We start from the raw sequence: 12,540 nt of genomic DNA on the forward strand, positions 1-12,540 counted from the left end.
GCCTTCAAGGATTTTATATTCTCTGCAGATAAGTAACTCAAGGTCATTTGAGAAGAAAGAAAGCACTAAGAGCTTGGAGGGCCGGGAGGCTAAGAGGTAGCTTCATGGAGAAAATGACTCCTGAATTGAGCCTTCTGAAAAGAGAAGGGTTCTGAGGGGCCTAGTTGAGGAGGAAGTGTATTCCAGGCTTGGAAAGGGATGTATGGAGAACAACTAATGGTCCATTTTGGCAAAAAATATACAGGACATTAAAGGGAATCATTGGAAAACAAGTTTAAGCTGGAAGGGGAGGTGGATACCAGTTTATTGGAAACCTCAGGAACCATTTCTCCAGGAAGACAGAAAATCCTAAGTCGGAAGAACAAAATAAGTCTCTGAGAACACTGACTGATTCTTTTCCCTGTAAGGACTGACTAAAGAATTCTAGTGGGGTTTTCTTGTTTGTTTTTATTTCTGTCTGTAAGATGGAATCTAACAGGAAGATGGTTTGTAGAAGTCTTCAAAGATGGACATAGAACACGTGTGAATGAACTTGTCTGTGAAATGAGGAAATGCCAAGATGAGGGGCATCCCTTGACAGGGTGAGCAAGGTAGCCTAGGACAAAATGGAGAAATTCTACTTCACTGTATAGGCAGTAAAAGTTTGTATTATATATTATTATTATATTATTTATTCCCCATAAAATAAGTTCCATGCAGGCAAAAATATGAGGATCAAGGAGCAGTTAAATAGAGAGAGAGAGAGAGAGAGAAAGAGAGAGAGAGAGAGAGAGAGAGAGAGAGAGAATAGAATCAGTGGGCTGGTAGAGGGTGCAATGAATAGAGTGCCAGGCCTGGAGTTGTAGAGAATCATCTTCCTGAGTTCAAACCTAGCCAAATGACTCTGGGCAAGTCACTTAACCCTTTTTGTCTCCGTTCCTCATCTGTAAAATGAACTAGAGAAGGAAATGTCAAGAAAACCCCAAAAGGGGTCAGAAAGAGTCAGGCACATCTGAAATGACTGAACAACAACCACAATAGAATTATGGTACCTTAGATTTGGGACCTTAGAGATCATAAAGTCCAACTCCTACCCAAGGTAGAAATCCTCTATACAATAAATAGGTTTTTGAGGGACGATGGAGATATTGGAGATTCATCTTTAAGATATAAGGGCCAGTGGGGTAAAGTTGATAGAAAGCAAGCCGATCTCAGAGCCAGGAAGACAAGGGTTTAAAAGTCCCACCTGTGACCTCAGACTGTATATGTGGGAAAGTCTTTAATGACTCAGAGCTCTAAGCAGCTCTCTTGAGACTAAGTTTCAGAGAAGGTTCTGACCTGCATGTAGAGGGAATTAGAACTTGGTTTTAAGGAGGACAACCAAAGCTTTCTATAAAATGTCTGTCCACTGGGGAAAGAAGAAAGGGATGGAAGTTAAGAAGGAGGAAAGGAAGGAAGCAGAGAAAAGATAGGGAGGGAGGATGAGAAGAAGGAAGAGCAGTAGGGAGGAAGAGAGGGAGAAAGGAAAAAAGAAAGAAAGAAGAAAGGAAAGGAAGAGGAAGGAAGGGAGGGAGGGAAAATAGAAGGAAGAAAGAAGTATGGGAAGAAAGAAAAAGCATTTAATAGTCTTACTGTGTATAAAGCTCTGTGCTAAGGGCAATGAATATAAAAAGAGAAGCTAGTTATTTGCCTTCCAGTAGGGGAACACAACAGATTAGTAATCATTAAGGAAGGATTGAATGCCTGCTATGTGCACCAAGGGCAGTGAGGAATATGGCAGGCATATTAATTTAATTATATTGGGCTGAATGGATTCATGCGGCAAAGTAGACTCTAAATTTCTCTCACGCAACTATCCCCTGCCCTGTATTTGCCAATGGCATTTGAACTACATAAGGCTAGTGAGTGACATCATGAAGGATTGAACAGAGGGCAAGCCTTGAAAGCAAGAACGTGTGAATTCGTCTGTCTTCTAATATATACAACTTTGTGACTCCAGGAAAGTGTTTTGGTGCCCCCGGGCAACTCTCTGAGACTCTAAGTTACAGAACAGTCTCTGATCTTCATTGGTTGAAAGAGTTTCCATACCAAGAGTTCCTTATACTGATGAAATCCTAGGTCCGGACAAAAAGATCCTGAAGGCTCAAACATGGGAATTTTGAACAAATAAGAATCCCTGGGATCTTTTTCATTGATCACTAAGGAAATTGATGGAATGTTCACCATTAGGGAACTGGCTTGAGAAATCCTTTATTCCTTTTCCTCTCAGCTTTTTGCTTTGTACCATAAGGCTAAGTACAAGGGAAGAGTTTCTATTAAAGAGTTACAGAGATATATGTATTTTTTGATAAGTCAATCCAGGAATTTGTTTTGCCTCACTGTACTTATTTGTAACAAGAATTTTGCTTTTCTTTTGTTTTAAGTTGGAGACAGTTTGGGTGGGAGGGCAGATTTTTGGCAATTAAAATATATACATATATGTATATATAATTTTTAAAGGGACTCAGAGTCTGATTTTGAGTAAGAGATGGTTATGCAGCTTAATATAATACTGTTCATATTAAATGTGTCATGAAATTTATGCAGACCTCGAAGAACATTGTACGCACTCCAACTTCTCCATCGCTCCCATTGTGTACCCTGGCCCTGGTGTATGGGACTTAACTTTATATACTCTCACCCATGTATGTGGTACCCAGATTGAAATTTCATTCCCCCACCCTCCTGTTCATTCCAGTTACATTGGTCGGAAAAGAATGCAGGTGCAAGAACCAGAGAAGGCCGTGCCCAACGTCCTGAATCTGGTCGAAGCTGATTACTCCTATTGGACGCTGGGCTACGTCATCTCCTTGGAAGGAGCTCAGAAGCTGGTTGGAGCTGACCCCTTTGGGAAAATGCTGCCCGTAGATGAGTTCCTACCAGTCATGTACAACAAACATCCCGTGTGAGTTCTCCTGTGGTGCCTTTCTGCCAGCCCTGTGGCATCATTCCTTTAGGGGAAATGGCTATTCAACTTCCTAGGGTAGCATTTGATATTTTGCCAGGTATTTCAGGGTGATTTTGAGTTGTCCCTCTGAAACGATAACTCAAGGAGGTAGGGCTAAGTGTTTGCTTTTTTTTAAAGATGCAGAAGGCATAGAAAGAAAAAAAAAAGCATGCCCTGCTTAGCATCAACAGAGCAACTTGGGGGCAAGACCAGGGATAGGACACATAGTACTTGACTTGTACTCTTTGTGATCTTGATACTTTCTTATGAATTTTAACCCTAGGAAGATACACTTCTAGACATCTCTAACCATCTTAGTTCCCTAAGCTCATGCCTTATGGTGACATTTAACCCTCCTTCTCTCCTAGTTCCATTAAGGAAGGGTAGAGTAACAGACCTAGGTCCAGAGACAGTCTGAACTTCAGATCCTTCTCTGATTTTCCCCAGAATCTTGGGATATCTCATCACCTTTCTGAAGCTTAGTTGTCTCATATGATAGAGAAGAAGTATAGTAAGGTAGCAGCTCCCTATGTCAGTAAAACTTTTAAGGAGTCTAATGAAGGAACAGTGAGGTACGGTGGAGAGAGTGTTGAGTTCAGAATCAGGCATGACCTGGCTTCAAAGCCCAACTCAGACATTCTTTACTATGTGACTTCTCTGGACCTTAATTTTCTCATATGTAAAATGGAAAAAAATAATATCTTAGTATTATTTATAATAATAACATCATCACAATGTTGTTTTAGGGCTCAAAGGAGATCGTATATGTAAAATCTTCTGCCAGCTTCCAAGTGCTGTATAAATGTCAGTTATTACAGTTATCAGAAATGTCATATGGACTTAGTTCCCTCCAAGGAAAACAGAAAAAAAGATACTAAGTGTTGTAAAACACAAGACAGTAATATCACAGAATGATGGAACCAGGAAACACTATGTAGGGAGATCATCTGGTCTATCCTGTTTTAACCCAAGAAACACAACCTACCATGTTAATACATATCATGCTGTGTATTATTAATAAGTAATAATATTATTAACTATATTAATTATTCATATAATTAATTGATGCAATTAAATATGATTACTTGGTTATATTAATGATAATAAATATTTATTAAATAATATATAGCATGTATAATATATTATATAGTACGATATTATCATTTATCAAAAAGTTATTCCAAACTTTAAGCTTAAGAACTTAAAACCATAGTAAGATTTTGAGGACAACCTACATAATAATTCATTATTCTGTAGTTTTATATATAGCAAGTTACGTATAATCAGAAATTATATATTATAAATATATTGCATGTTATTAATTATGTAATTAGGTAATACTATATAGTATGCAAGGTTATGTAATAAGTCAAAATATGTAGCACAACATATCCACACTTGACAGATGAGTTTCTCTAGAATATTTAAGTACTTCATCATAAGGAGATTCTACAAGCTCTCTTTCAGAAAGTTCTTCCTTTTCTTTTCTCTTTTATACTGTAGCTTAATATCATTTCCTCTTTGGGCCCAGCGAAGATAGATGGAGCTTGTCACCATCCTCTACACAATGTTTAGAGTTTAATTTCCTTGTCCTCATTGTGGAAGCTAAGATCAAGAAAGCTTAGATGCGCCATTGTGCCCTTAGGTGAAGTCCTGAGAGCTCTGATGTATGGTCAGGGAGCTGGAGGTGAGACACTTCCTTCCAGCTGTGCTCCAGGCAAGTCCAACCACTAACTCTTAGAGTAGAAGATCAGTCTCTGTTAAGTAATATTTCCAATCAGAACAGAAACATACTGGATTTTTTTTTTTTTTTTGCTGCTGCTGCTGCTGCTGCTGCATCTAAATCTTTGAAACATTTTAATGAATGATTTTATGATGTTCCTGCAGTGTGGATATCAATAAAGGGCACAATTTCTTTTCCCCAAAGCATCAACATTGAAACTTTCCATTTCCAAAGTGCTCACCACCACCCATATGTAATCACCATCATATGTATTCACCCAACCATGCCTCCATGGATGCTGTTGCCTTACTTAACATCTTTTCTTCCCTTTTTAGAGCCAAATACATGGAGTACTATGAGCACAGGGATCTGAAAGCTTTCTCAGCTGAACCCTTACTCATCTATCCCACCCATTACACGGGGCAACCTGGTTACTTGAGTGACACGGAGACATCCACCATCTGGGACAATGAAACTGTGTCCACCGATTGGGACAGGAAACACTCTTGGAAGTCTCGGAAGCAGGTGCATATCCACAGCAACGCTCAGAACACAGATGCTTTGCCCCCCACCACTTCCCTGGACACCGCACCCTCGAGGGATGAGTTATGATGGGCCTTGTGATTCTGTCTACAACTGGACCTCCCTCTTGTTTTATGTTTGTCTTTAGAGATAATCCTCCAGTTTCCTTTTTTATTTCATTGTCACTCTCAGAAGATCCAGTTGATTTGTAGTAAATTATGAGAAGTGAAAGGCAATGAGGTTAATTTAAGAAGGCTCTAGGAAGATGGGAAGATAGGCTTCTTTTTGAAAAAAAACAAACAAACAAACCTTAGGGTTTCGTTCAGTTTGGTTTGGTTAGGTGCTTTGGCTTATCAAGTGGCTGCTCACATGAAGGTCAGGACCTGTAGCTGAATGATCTGGCCAGCTATGGCCTAATCACCAGGTTATCAGGAGACCCAGGAATGAGCTGTCAAGACAGAAACAACAACTGGCCCAGTCATTTTGTGGTTGTGGATGAGCATCGCTTTATGCAAGTTGTATTGCTGAAACCTACATGTAGATCAAACTTTGTTTCACTGAATTATCTCTTAAATGCACCAGTGAGATTTATTTTAGGCAATTCTGCTTTGCCTTCTTTTGGAAAACAAAGGCTTCTTCTGTAGAGTGATTTTTTTTCTTTTGTGTGACTCTATCTTGTCATGTATCATCGTTGTGAAAGTGAGGTACACCAACATTGTGGTCCTCTTGAAGTGCTAGCCCAATAGGATGAGCGTTTTATGCTTTCCAGTGCTGGACTGGCACTTAGTCATCTTGGCATTCTCAAACCCCGAGGTGACTCTTACCAATATTTGTCCCAAGTCCCAAGACACCATCTAAATGTTTTCTGAGTTTACATTGGTTATTTTGGGGGTATTTTAAAAAAAAACTCTGCCTTTTGAATTTTCCCTATGATTACTACAGTTAGAATGCTCCATTTATACTGATACATTTAAAATAAGGGATTATGTTGATTCCTACCCAAAGGTTTTATGGTACTATTGTAGCATTTCCATTCTCTCTTACACCCTTTGTTTCACAAAAGAAGCTTCAGATGTGAAATTTTGTCAAATATTATCCAGAAAGAGACAGAGAGAGGGAGGGGGTGAAAGAGGGAAAGAGAGAAAGAGAAAAGGGAAAGAAAGAGAAAGAGATAGAGAAAGAAGAGAGGGAGAGAGACAGAGAAAGAGAAGAGAAAAGGAAGGAAAGAGTGAGAGACAGAGAGAGAGAGGAAGAGAAAGAAGAGAATTTCCAAGCCAAGAAATGTATTGTTTGTGGATAATTCATTATATTTTAAATATTCCTTTTATAAAGTCTTTAAAAGTATATGATGGCTTAGGGGTGCTTAGGTTTTGACTTTATCATTTTACCAACCTGTAAGTAGTGAGTGCAGATTTAACTCCCCAGACATTTGGCACCCTTCACTCCTCCAATTCTCAGCATGGCTCTCCCTCAGGGACCTGATGTTCTGAGAATTCTAGCCACCGGAAAAGTAAACAGCAAGCTTGTCTTTTGAGTGACCCCAAATTGTCATGTATCACCTCTGTTCCATAGAAATGTACTCCCCTGGAGTATGGGTGATAAAAGCCCCTCTCAGACAAGAAGCCACATCTAGAGACACTAAGCTGGCTTCACACACAAACTGGGAAGCTGTTGGCTCATGACATAGGAAAGTCCTGGGCTTTCTTACCATTTCTGGGGAAGCCTTATGCCATATTCAGTATAATCTCCACCAAGACTATTTCTTCCTTCTTTCTCTTAGTGACTTTATATGAGAAATAAGAAGATAGAACTAAATCATCCCTAAGGCACTTCTCAATTCCAACATTCCATAACTCTGTAAACTATTGGCATCAGCTTAAATTCTGGGTCCCAGGGCCAAAAAAAAAGTACCTTCTGAAATAGTTTCCTGCAGTGTAGACCCCGCTTTCATGTTCTTCCCTGCACTGCAAGGGCTTCTTGGGCAGTAGCTGTGCCAGCATTCTGCATTTAACCTTTATAGCAGCTCAGGCTATAGAAAATATGGCACCAAACTTAATGTTCTTGGTACAGTGGCAGCCACAGGACAAAAGGACAATTTACCTTTCATTGTATTTAAGAGTAAGACTCAGATCTGTCCTTGCTTAGGTAAGCGTTAATGTTCTTTCATTTGGAGAAGCAGCCAAATGCTAAAAATGAAATAAAATTGTTTTTAAAAACCAGAAGCCAAGAAATCCTATTGGATTTCTAGTTACCCTGCTCAGACTTAGCTGCGTAGTTAAATTATCTCTATTTTATAAGAACATAAAGTAACAGGGGAATTGGGGGAGAGCTTTAATTGATTTCCTAGGACAGTTTAATATTTGGATATTTTATACTTTATGTGTGTGAGTGTGATTTGAGGTGGGTGTCTGTAGGGTGAGTGATTTGGGTGCATGTGGGGTGGGGAATGGGTGGAGGTAAGTGAGAGTGATTGTTCTGGTTTTTTTGGTTTGCTTCAGGTGTGAAGCAAGTATTACTTGTGTTTATTAATATTCCCTGTCAGCCGGTCTGATAATGTTGTAAATTTCCATTCTTGCAAGATAGTGACCTTAAGTTCTAGAATTTTAGAGTAGAACTGTTCTAATGTGAATCAGGTTCTTTTCCCTCCGCCTTGACTTCTTCACAAAGGAAACAGAAGAACCTTGTGAACAGCAGCAGTAATTTCAGGGATGGAGGAGGGGGCACTATGGAGATGTCTTCAGAATGAATCCTCTCAAAAATCCCTTGACTACCTTCTCAAGCTCTGCTCACCATCCTTCCTGCCTCCATCCAGGCCTCAGGCTCACAACATTCAACTTCATAGGTGACCTCTTGAACAGCAGAGGATGAGGCCCGTGGTCTCCAGTTGCTGTGCCCACCCTCCCAACCTCAGAAGGGCAAACATAGTCTGGACACTCCTTACTGTTGCTAAAGACTTCTGCCATACAGAAACAGGGGCCTTCACCATCAGCACTGTTGTTATTTTTTAAATGCCCAATACATCAAAAGACAGAACAAATATGTTACTGTCTACCCTCTACGGTGCTCCCATTTTCCTAGACAATGTTCATATATGACTGCCATTGGAATATTGAGAAATATGGATACTTAATAATGTCTTCACACTGCCTTGTGTTGTAGTGTACATGCATGTACCTTCAAATGGGTGTATAACTGTTGGTGAGGGTTGGGGGCAAAAAAATCATCAACTATTTATTCACTTTCCTAGAGCTCTTTTTAATAAACTAAATAAATGTAGGCCAAAACTATGTGACTGTTCATTGAGTTTTTAGACCATATTGATCAGAAGGCAGTTCTGCCAGGATTTCTTTCCAGAAGCAGACTAGAGAATGTGGTAAATCATACCATGGGCAACCAAGTGCTACGTGTTTTTGTGTGTTCTCACTATTTCTGAAAATTCTTAACCCTGAAATTCCTGTAAGATTGTAGTAGAATTGGATTAGTGTTATAGGAACATAACATCATTATTCCTTATACACATCTTACAAGGGCCCCAGGAATGCAGAAAGACCTCTAAATAACAAATAAAGGTTATCATTTTTGCACTACAAGTCAAAATAACTCTGGCAACAGAAGGCAACTTCTCCCATAATCAAAGATCTTTTTTCTTAGGGGCCACAAAAGGACAACAACTGCTGGATAAAATGACCCCTCATTTCTGTTTTGATGGTTTAGGCAAAGGTTTATAATAAAAGTGCTGATTTTTAAGAACTTAAATGGCTGGATATTTGAGGGTCTTTTAAACTCAGGACTTTAGCAGACCCTCACACAACTAACAACTGCATGATGCAAATCTTCATTTTCTCAAGCTTTTAACTTCATTTCAAGTAATTTTCCAAGTCTTTCGCATGTCATCTCCAAAGAAGGATATGAAGTAGGGAGAAAGGTAGAGATAGTGATACTCATTTTAAAGAAACAAAGAATGACATAACCATTATGTATCACAGTAATTAAAGATAACAGAAACCAACAACCAAGATAAACAAATAAACTTGGACCTGAAAGCAGGATGATGACAGAACTGGAAATTATGTCCTATGTTCATTGGTTGAAGAAATAAAGAAGAAAAGTTTGCGGGGGATGTGACAGCAATTTGCAAATATTTGAAGGGGTTATTATATGGAAGAAAGATGAAGATTGTTTAGCCCAGAAGATGGAAGGGAAAAGAAGGCAGATTTCTACTCAATACAAGAAAAAGTCTTAATGATTGCAGTGAGCTGCCTTGGTAGGATGGGGGAACATGTTGAGTGAGTGCATCTTCACTGGAAGGGGGAGGTGTTATAGGGCTGATTCCAGCTCTGAAGGTTGTCTCAACTTTAAGACAATAAGACAACAAAGAATTAGAATGCGCTTATTCAGATAATACCAAAATTGCACGTTGAGAGTGAATAGCAGCTGGTCTATAAATATTGGCTGAATTTGTCGGATGGACAGAAAACCGGGAGCTGGTGCCTTGGAAACAATTAAAATGATGAACCTCTTCATCTTAGACTAGCAAAGTGTGGGTTTTTATATTATCCTACAGAGATCATTGCTATCCCCAGGGAAGTTTTGATTGAGGAGTTATGAGAGAGACAAATTCTTACTCATATTAATCCAGCCATTTCAGGCTATTATATGGTCAGATCTTCATCAGTGCATCACATCCAACTGGGGCCACAATGTAAATGAAGAATAGAGAGTTCTGATAGTTCATGTAGGGAAAACTGTGAAAATGATTAGAGTTTAAAAATAAGAAAAGCATAGAAAAGCTAAGGAAAGGATAATAGTTTCAGGTATAATACTTTTAAAATGATTTCTCAGATAATGGTCATTCATCTCCAATAAAGGTAATATCATCATTATCACCTCCCTCCTCCTCATCATCATCCTCACATACCTTTGTCATTTTTAAAGTTTGTGAAGTGTTCCCAGACGTTATCTCACAGGATCCAAAATAATGGAAGGCAGTTGCTATTATTATGCCCATTTTACAGATAAGGAAATTAAGGCTCAGAACAGTTTTAGTGACTTGCTCAGGATCATATAACTGGTAAGTTTCTAAGGCAAGATTCCAAGTCATGGGGGTTTAAACTCCATCTGAGTTAATATTAGGAAGAACTTATCAACAGACTGGCTAAACATAGAAATGAAGAATGTTTTCTTAGGCAGAATGGCTACTCCTCAATGTATTTAAGCATAAGATGTATCTAGAATGATTCAGCTATGTAGGCACAGGAAAGGACCAGGTGAGCTTTCAGATTTGCTTCTTGCCCCACCATTCTTCTGAAGAGTACCCTGAGACTGACTGATCCTTGACTTCTACTCTTACATTTTATCAGACAACCTCAATAGATTAAGTTCCACAGAGAGTAAAGTATACTCATAAATATCTATGGGTCATTCTTACTGTAGTCTTTGCCTAGAATTCCAGCTGTGCTACTCACAGCCCAAAACTGTGTTCTCTGTTTTATTAAAAAATGGAAAAAAGTAAAGAATCCTCCTCCTAGAGGATCATTTTTTTCCTCGCAGGGTAGACTCTCACCCACCCCCTCTATGATCTTCATTTTCACTTGGATTCCTCAAGAATGAAGGCTTCCAGACAGCATCACTGTCTGTGCATTTATCTTTCCCTTCCCCATGATGTCATTATCAGTTGGCAAACTTCCCACAATGAGAGAAAACTGCTCCTTTATAGGGAGTCCCCATGATACAGCACAGACAGCCTTTACGTGCCTTCTTTTTTCCTAGGGTGTGAAGATTGAAGCTGATTTAGCTGCTGGGAAGAACTTGATTTTTAGGGAGTAGATTAAGGAAGATACTTTTCCATTCTGATCCTGCTTCCTGCACAGAAGATTAGAAAACAGGCTGTAATAAAATGCTGCCTCCCCCAAATTGTGAATTTGGAAACAGACATTCTAGACAGGGCACTGGAGGGTTCAAATGTAAATGAGAAATCTTAAGCATCTTTAAAATCTACTAGAAACCAGTAGGAGTTGCTTTTGAAATTTACACGAGAGCAACAAAAAAGAAGAGGATGTTGAGCTGTGCTAAATGGTCAGTATCCTGGTTAGTTAATCCAGAGTAAGTACCACTGGGGCTTGAAGATGATAGAAGAAAGGAAGATGATGATCTTGGGGCCAGAGTGGGGGAAGCTTTCAAGAAAGATCAAAAGGGCTCCTACAGAGAGAAGAGGATTGGTGCTGAGCAAAGCCCAGCAATGAAGGAACTGGGGAACAGATTATGGAGAGTAGCATTGAAGATCCAAGACGGGAAATTCAGAGAACTATAGTCAAGGAAGGAGTCTCCTAGACCAGTCTCTAAGAAAGAAGCTAAGCAGGAGGGGGAAATTTCAGACTATCTAGTAAGTCTTCCTGGAAAGAGCAGAGTGTATCCTTAGCCAGAGAAGAAGGAGAGTGAGAATCCCAACAAAAGGCTATTCCCAAGGTGGATCAATATAGGTAGTTTCCAGAAAAGACCATTTTCTGTTCTTTTTTATTTGAACTCTCAGTGGTGGTGACTAAGCATTATAAAATAAGTTGCAGAATAGCAAAGAAATCTAACTTAAGACTCCTGTATTTTTGGTGCTAAAATGTACTCTTGCAATCTCTCTACATAAACATCTCTCCTCCCCTTACCCCAATCATATTGTAAACTCCTTGAGGGCAGTTTCACCTTTGTATTCCCATAGTGAGAGGCAGGATATGGTAAATAGAACACTGGACCTGGAGTGAGTGGGCCCTAGGTTTGAATTTTGCCTCCAAGAACTTATTAACTCGGTGACTCTGAACAAGCAACAGCTTCTCTGAGCTTCAGTTTCCTCATCTTTAAAATGTGGAGATAACAATAGTCTGCATAGAATTGCCATGATGCTCAAATGAGATCATAGAAAGTGCTATGCAAATCTTGAGCAGCTAGGGGGTGCAGTGGATATACTGCCATATATAGCCATATATATGTATACACATACTTGTATTTATTTGTATAGATTCCAGATCCATGATTTTATTGGTATGAGAAAGTCTCTGTAAGGAAACTTCTGCCAAGGTAGATCAGCACCTGCTCTGTTCTGTACCTTGTAGTCCTCAACATCTACCTGGAGCATTAAATGTTTAGGTAACTTGGCCAGCAACACATAGAAAAGGCTTGTCAGTTGTGAGACTTGAATTCAAGCGTTCCGGACTCCAAGGCTAACTCTCTATTCGCTATCCCATCCTCCTTCAGTCATATGAGTACCATAGGCCAAGGAATCTGCATTTTATCCTATAAGTAATAGGGAGCCACTGGTTTACTCAGCAAGGAAGTGTCATGG

At 39.4% G+C, this 12,540-nt stretch overlaps 1 protein-coding gene across 1 annotated transcript in view; it reads left to right on the forward strand.

Annotated features, from left to right (window-relative positions):
* COLGALT2 (collagen beta(1-O)galactosyltransferase 2) overlaps positions 1–8,497 on the forward strand; it is a 138,639-nt gene extending 130,142 nt beyond the window's left edge. The window contains exons 12-13 of the mRNA XM_072648410.1: positions 2,717–2,923; positions 5,024–8,497. Coding sequence (XP_072504511.1) covers positions 2,717–2,923; positions 5,024–5,300 — 484 coding nt within the window. The 3' untranslated portion in view covers positions 5,301–8,497. The remainder of the gene's footprint in view (positions 1–2,716; positions 2,924–5,023) is intronic.
* The last annotated feature ends 4,043 nt before the right edge of the window (positions 8,498–12,540 follow it).

Source organism: Notamacropus eugenii, chromosome 2 (assembly GCF_028372415.1).
Source record: "Notamacropus eugenii isolate mMacEug1 chromosome 2, mMacEug1.pri_v2, whole genome shotgun sequence".
NCBI lineage: Eukaryota > Metazoa > Chordata > Mammalia > Diprotodontia > Macropodidae > Notamacropus > Notamacropus eugenii.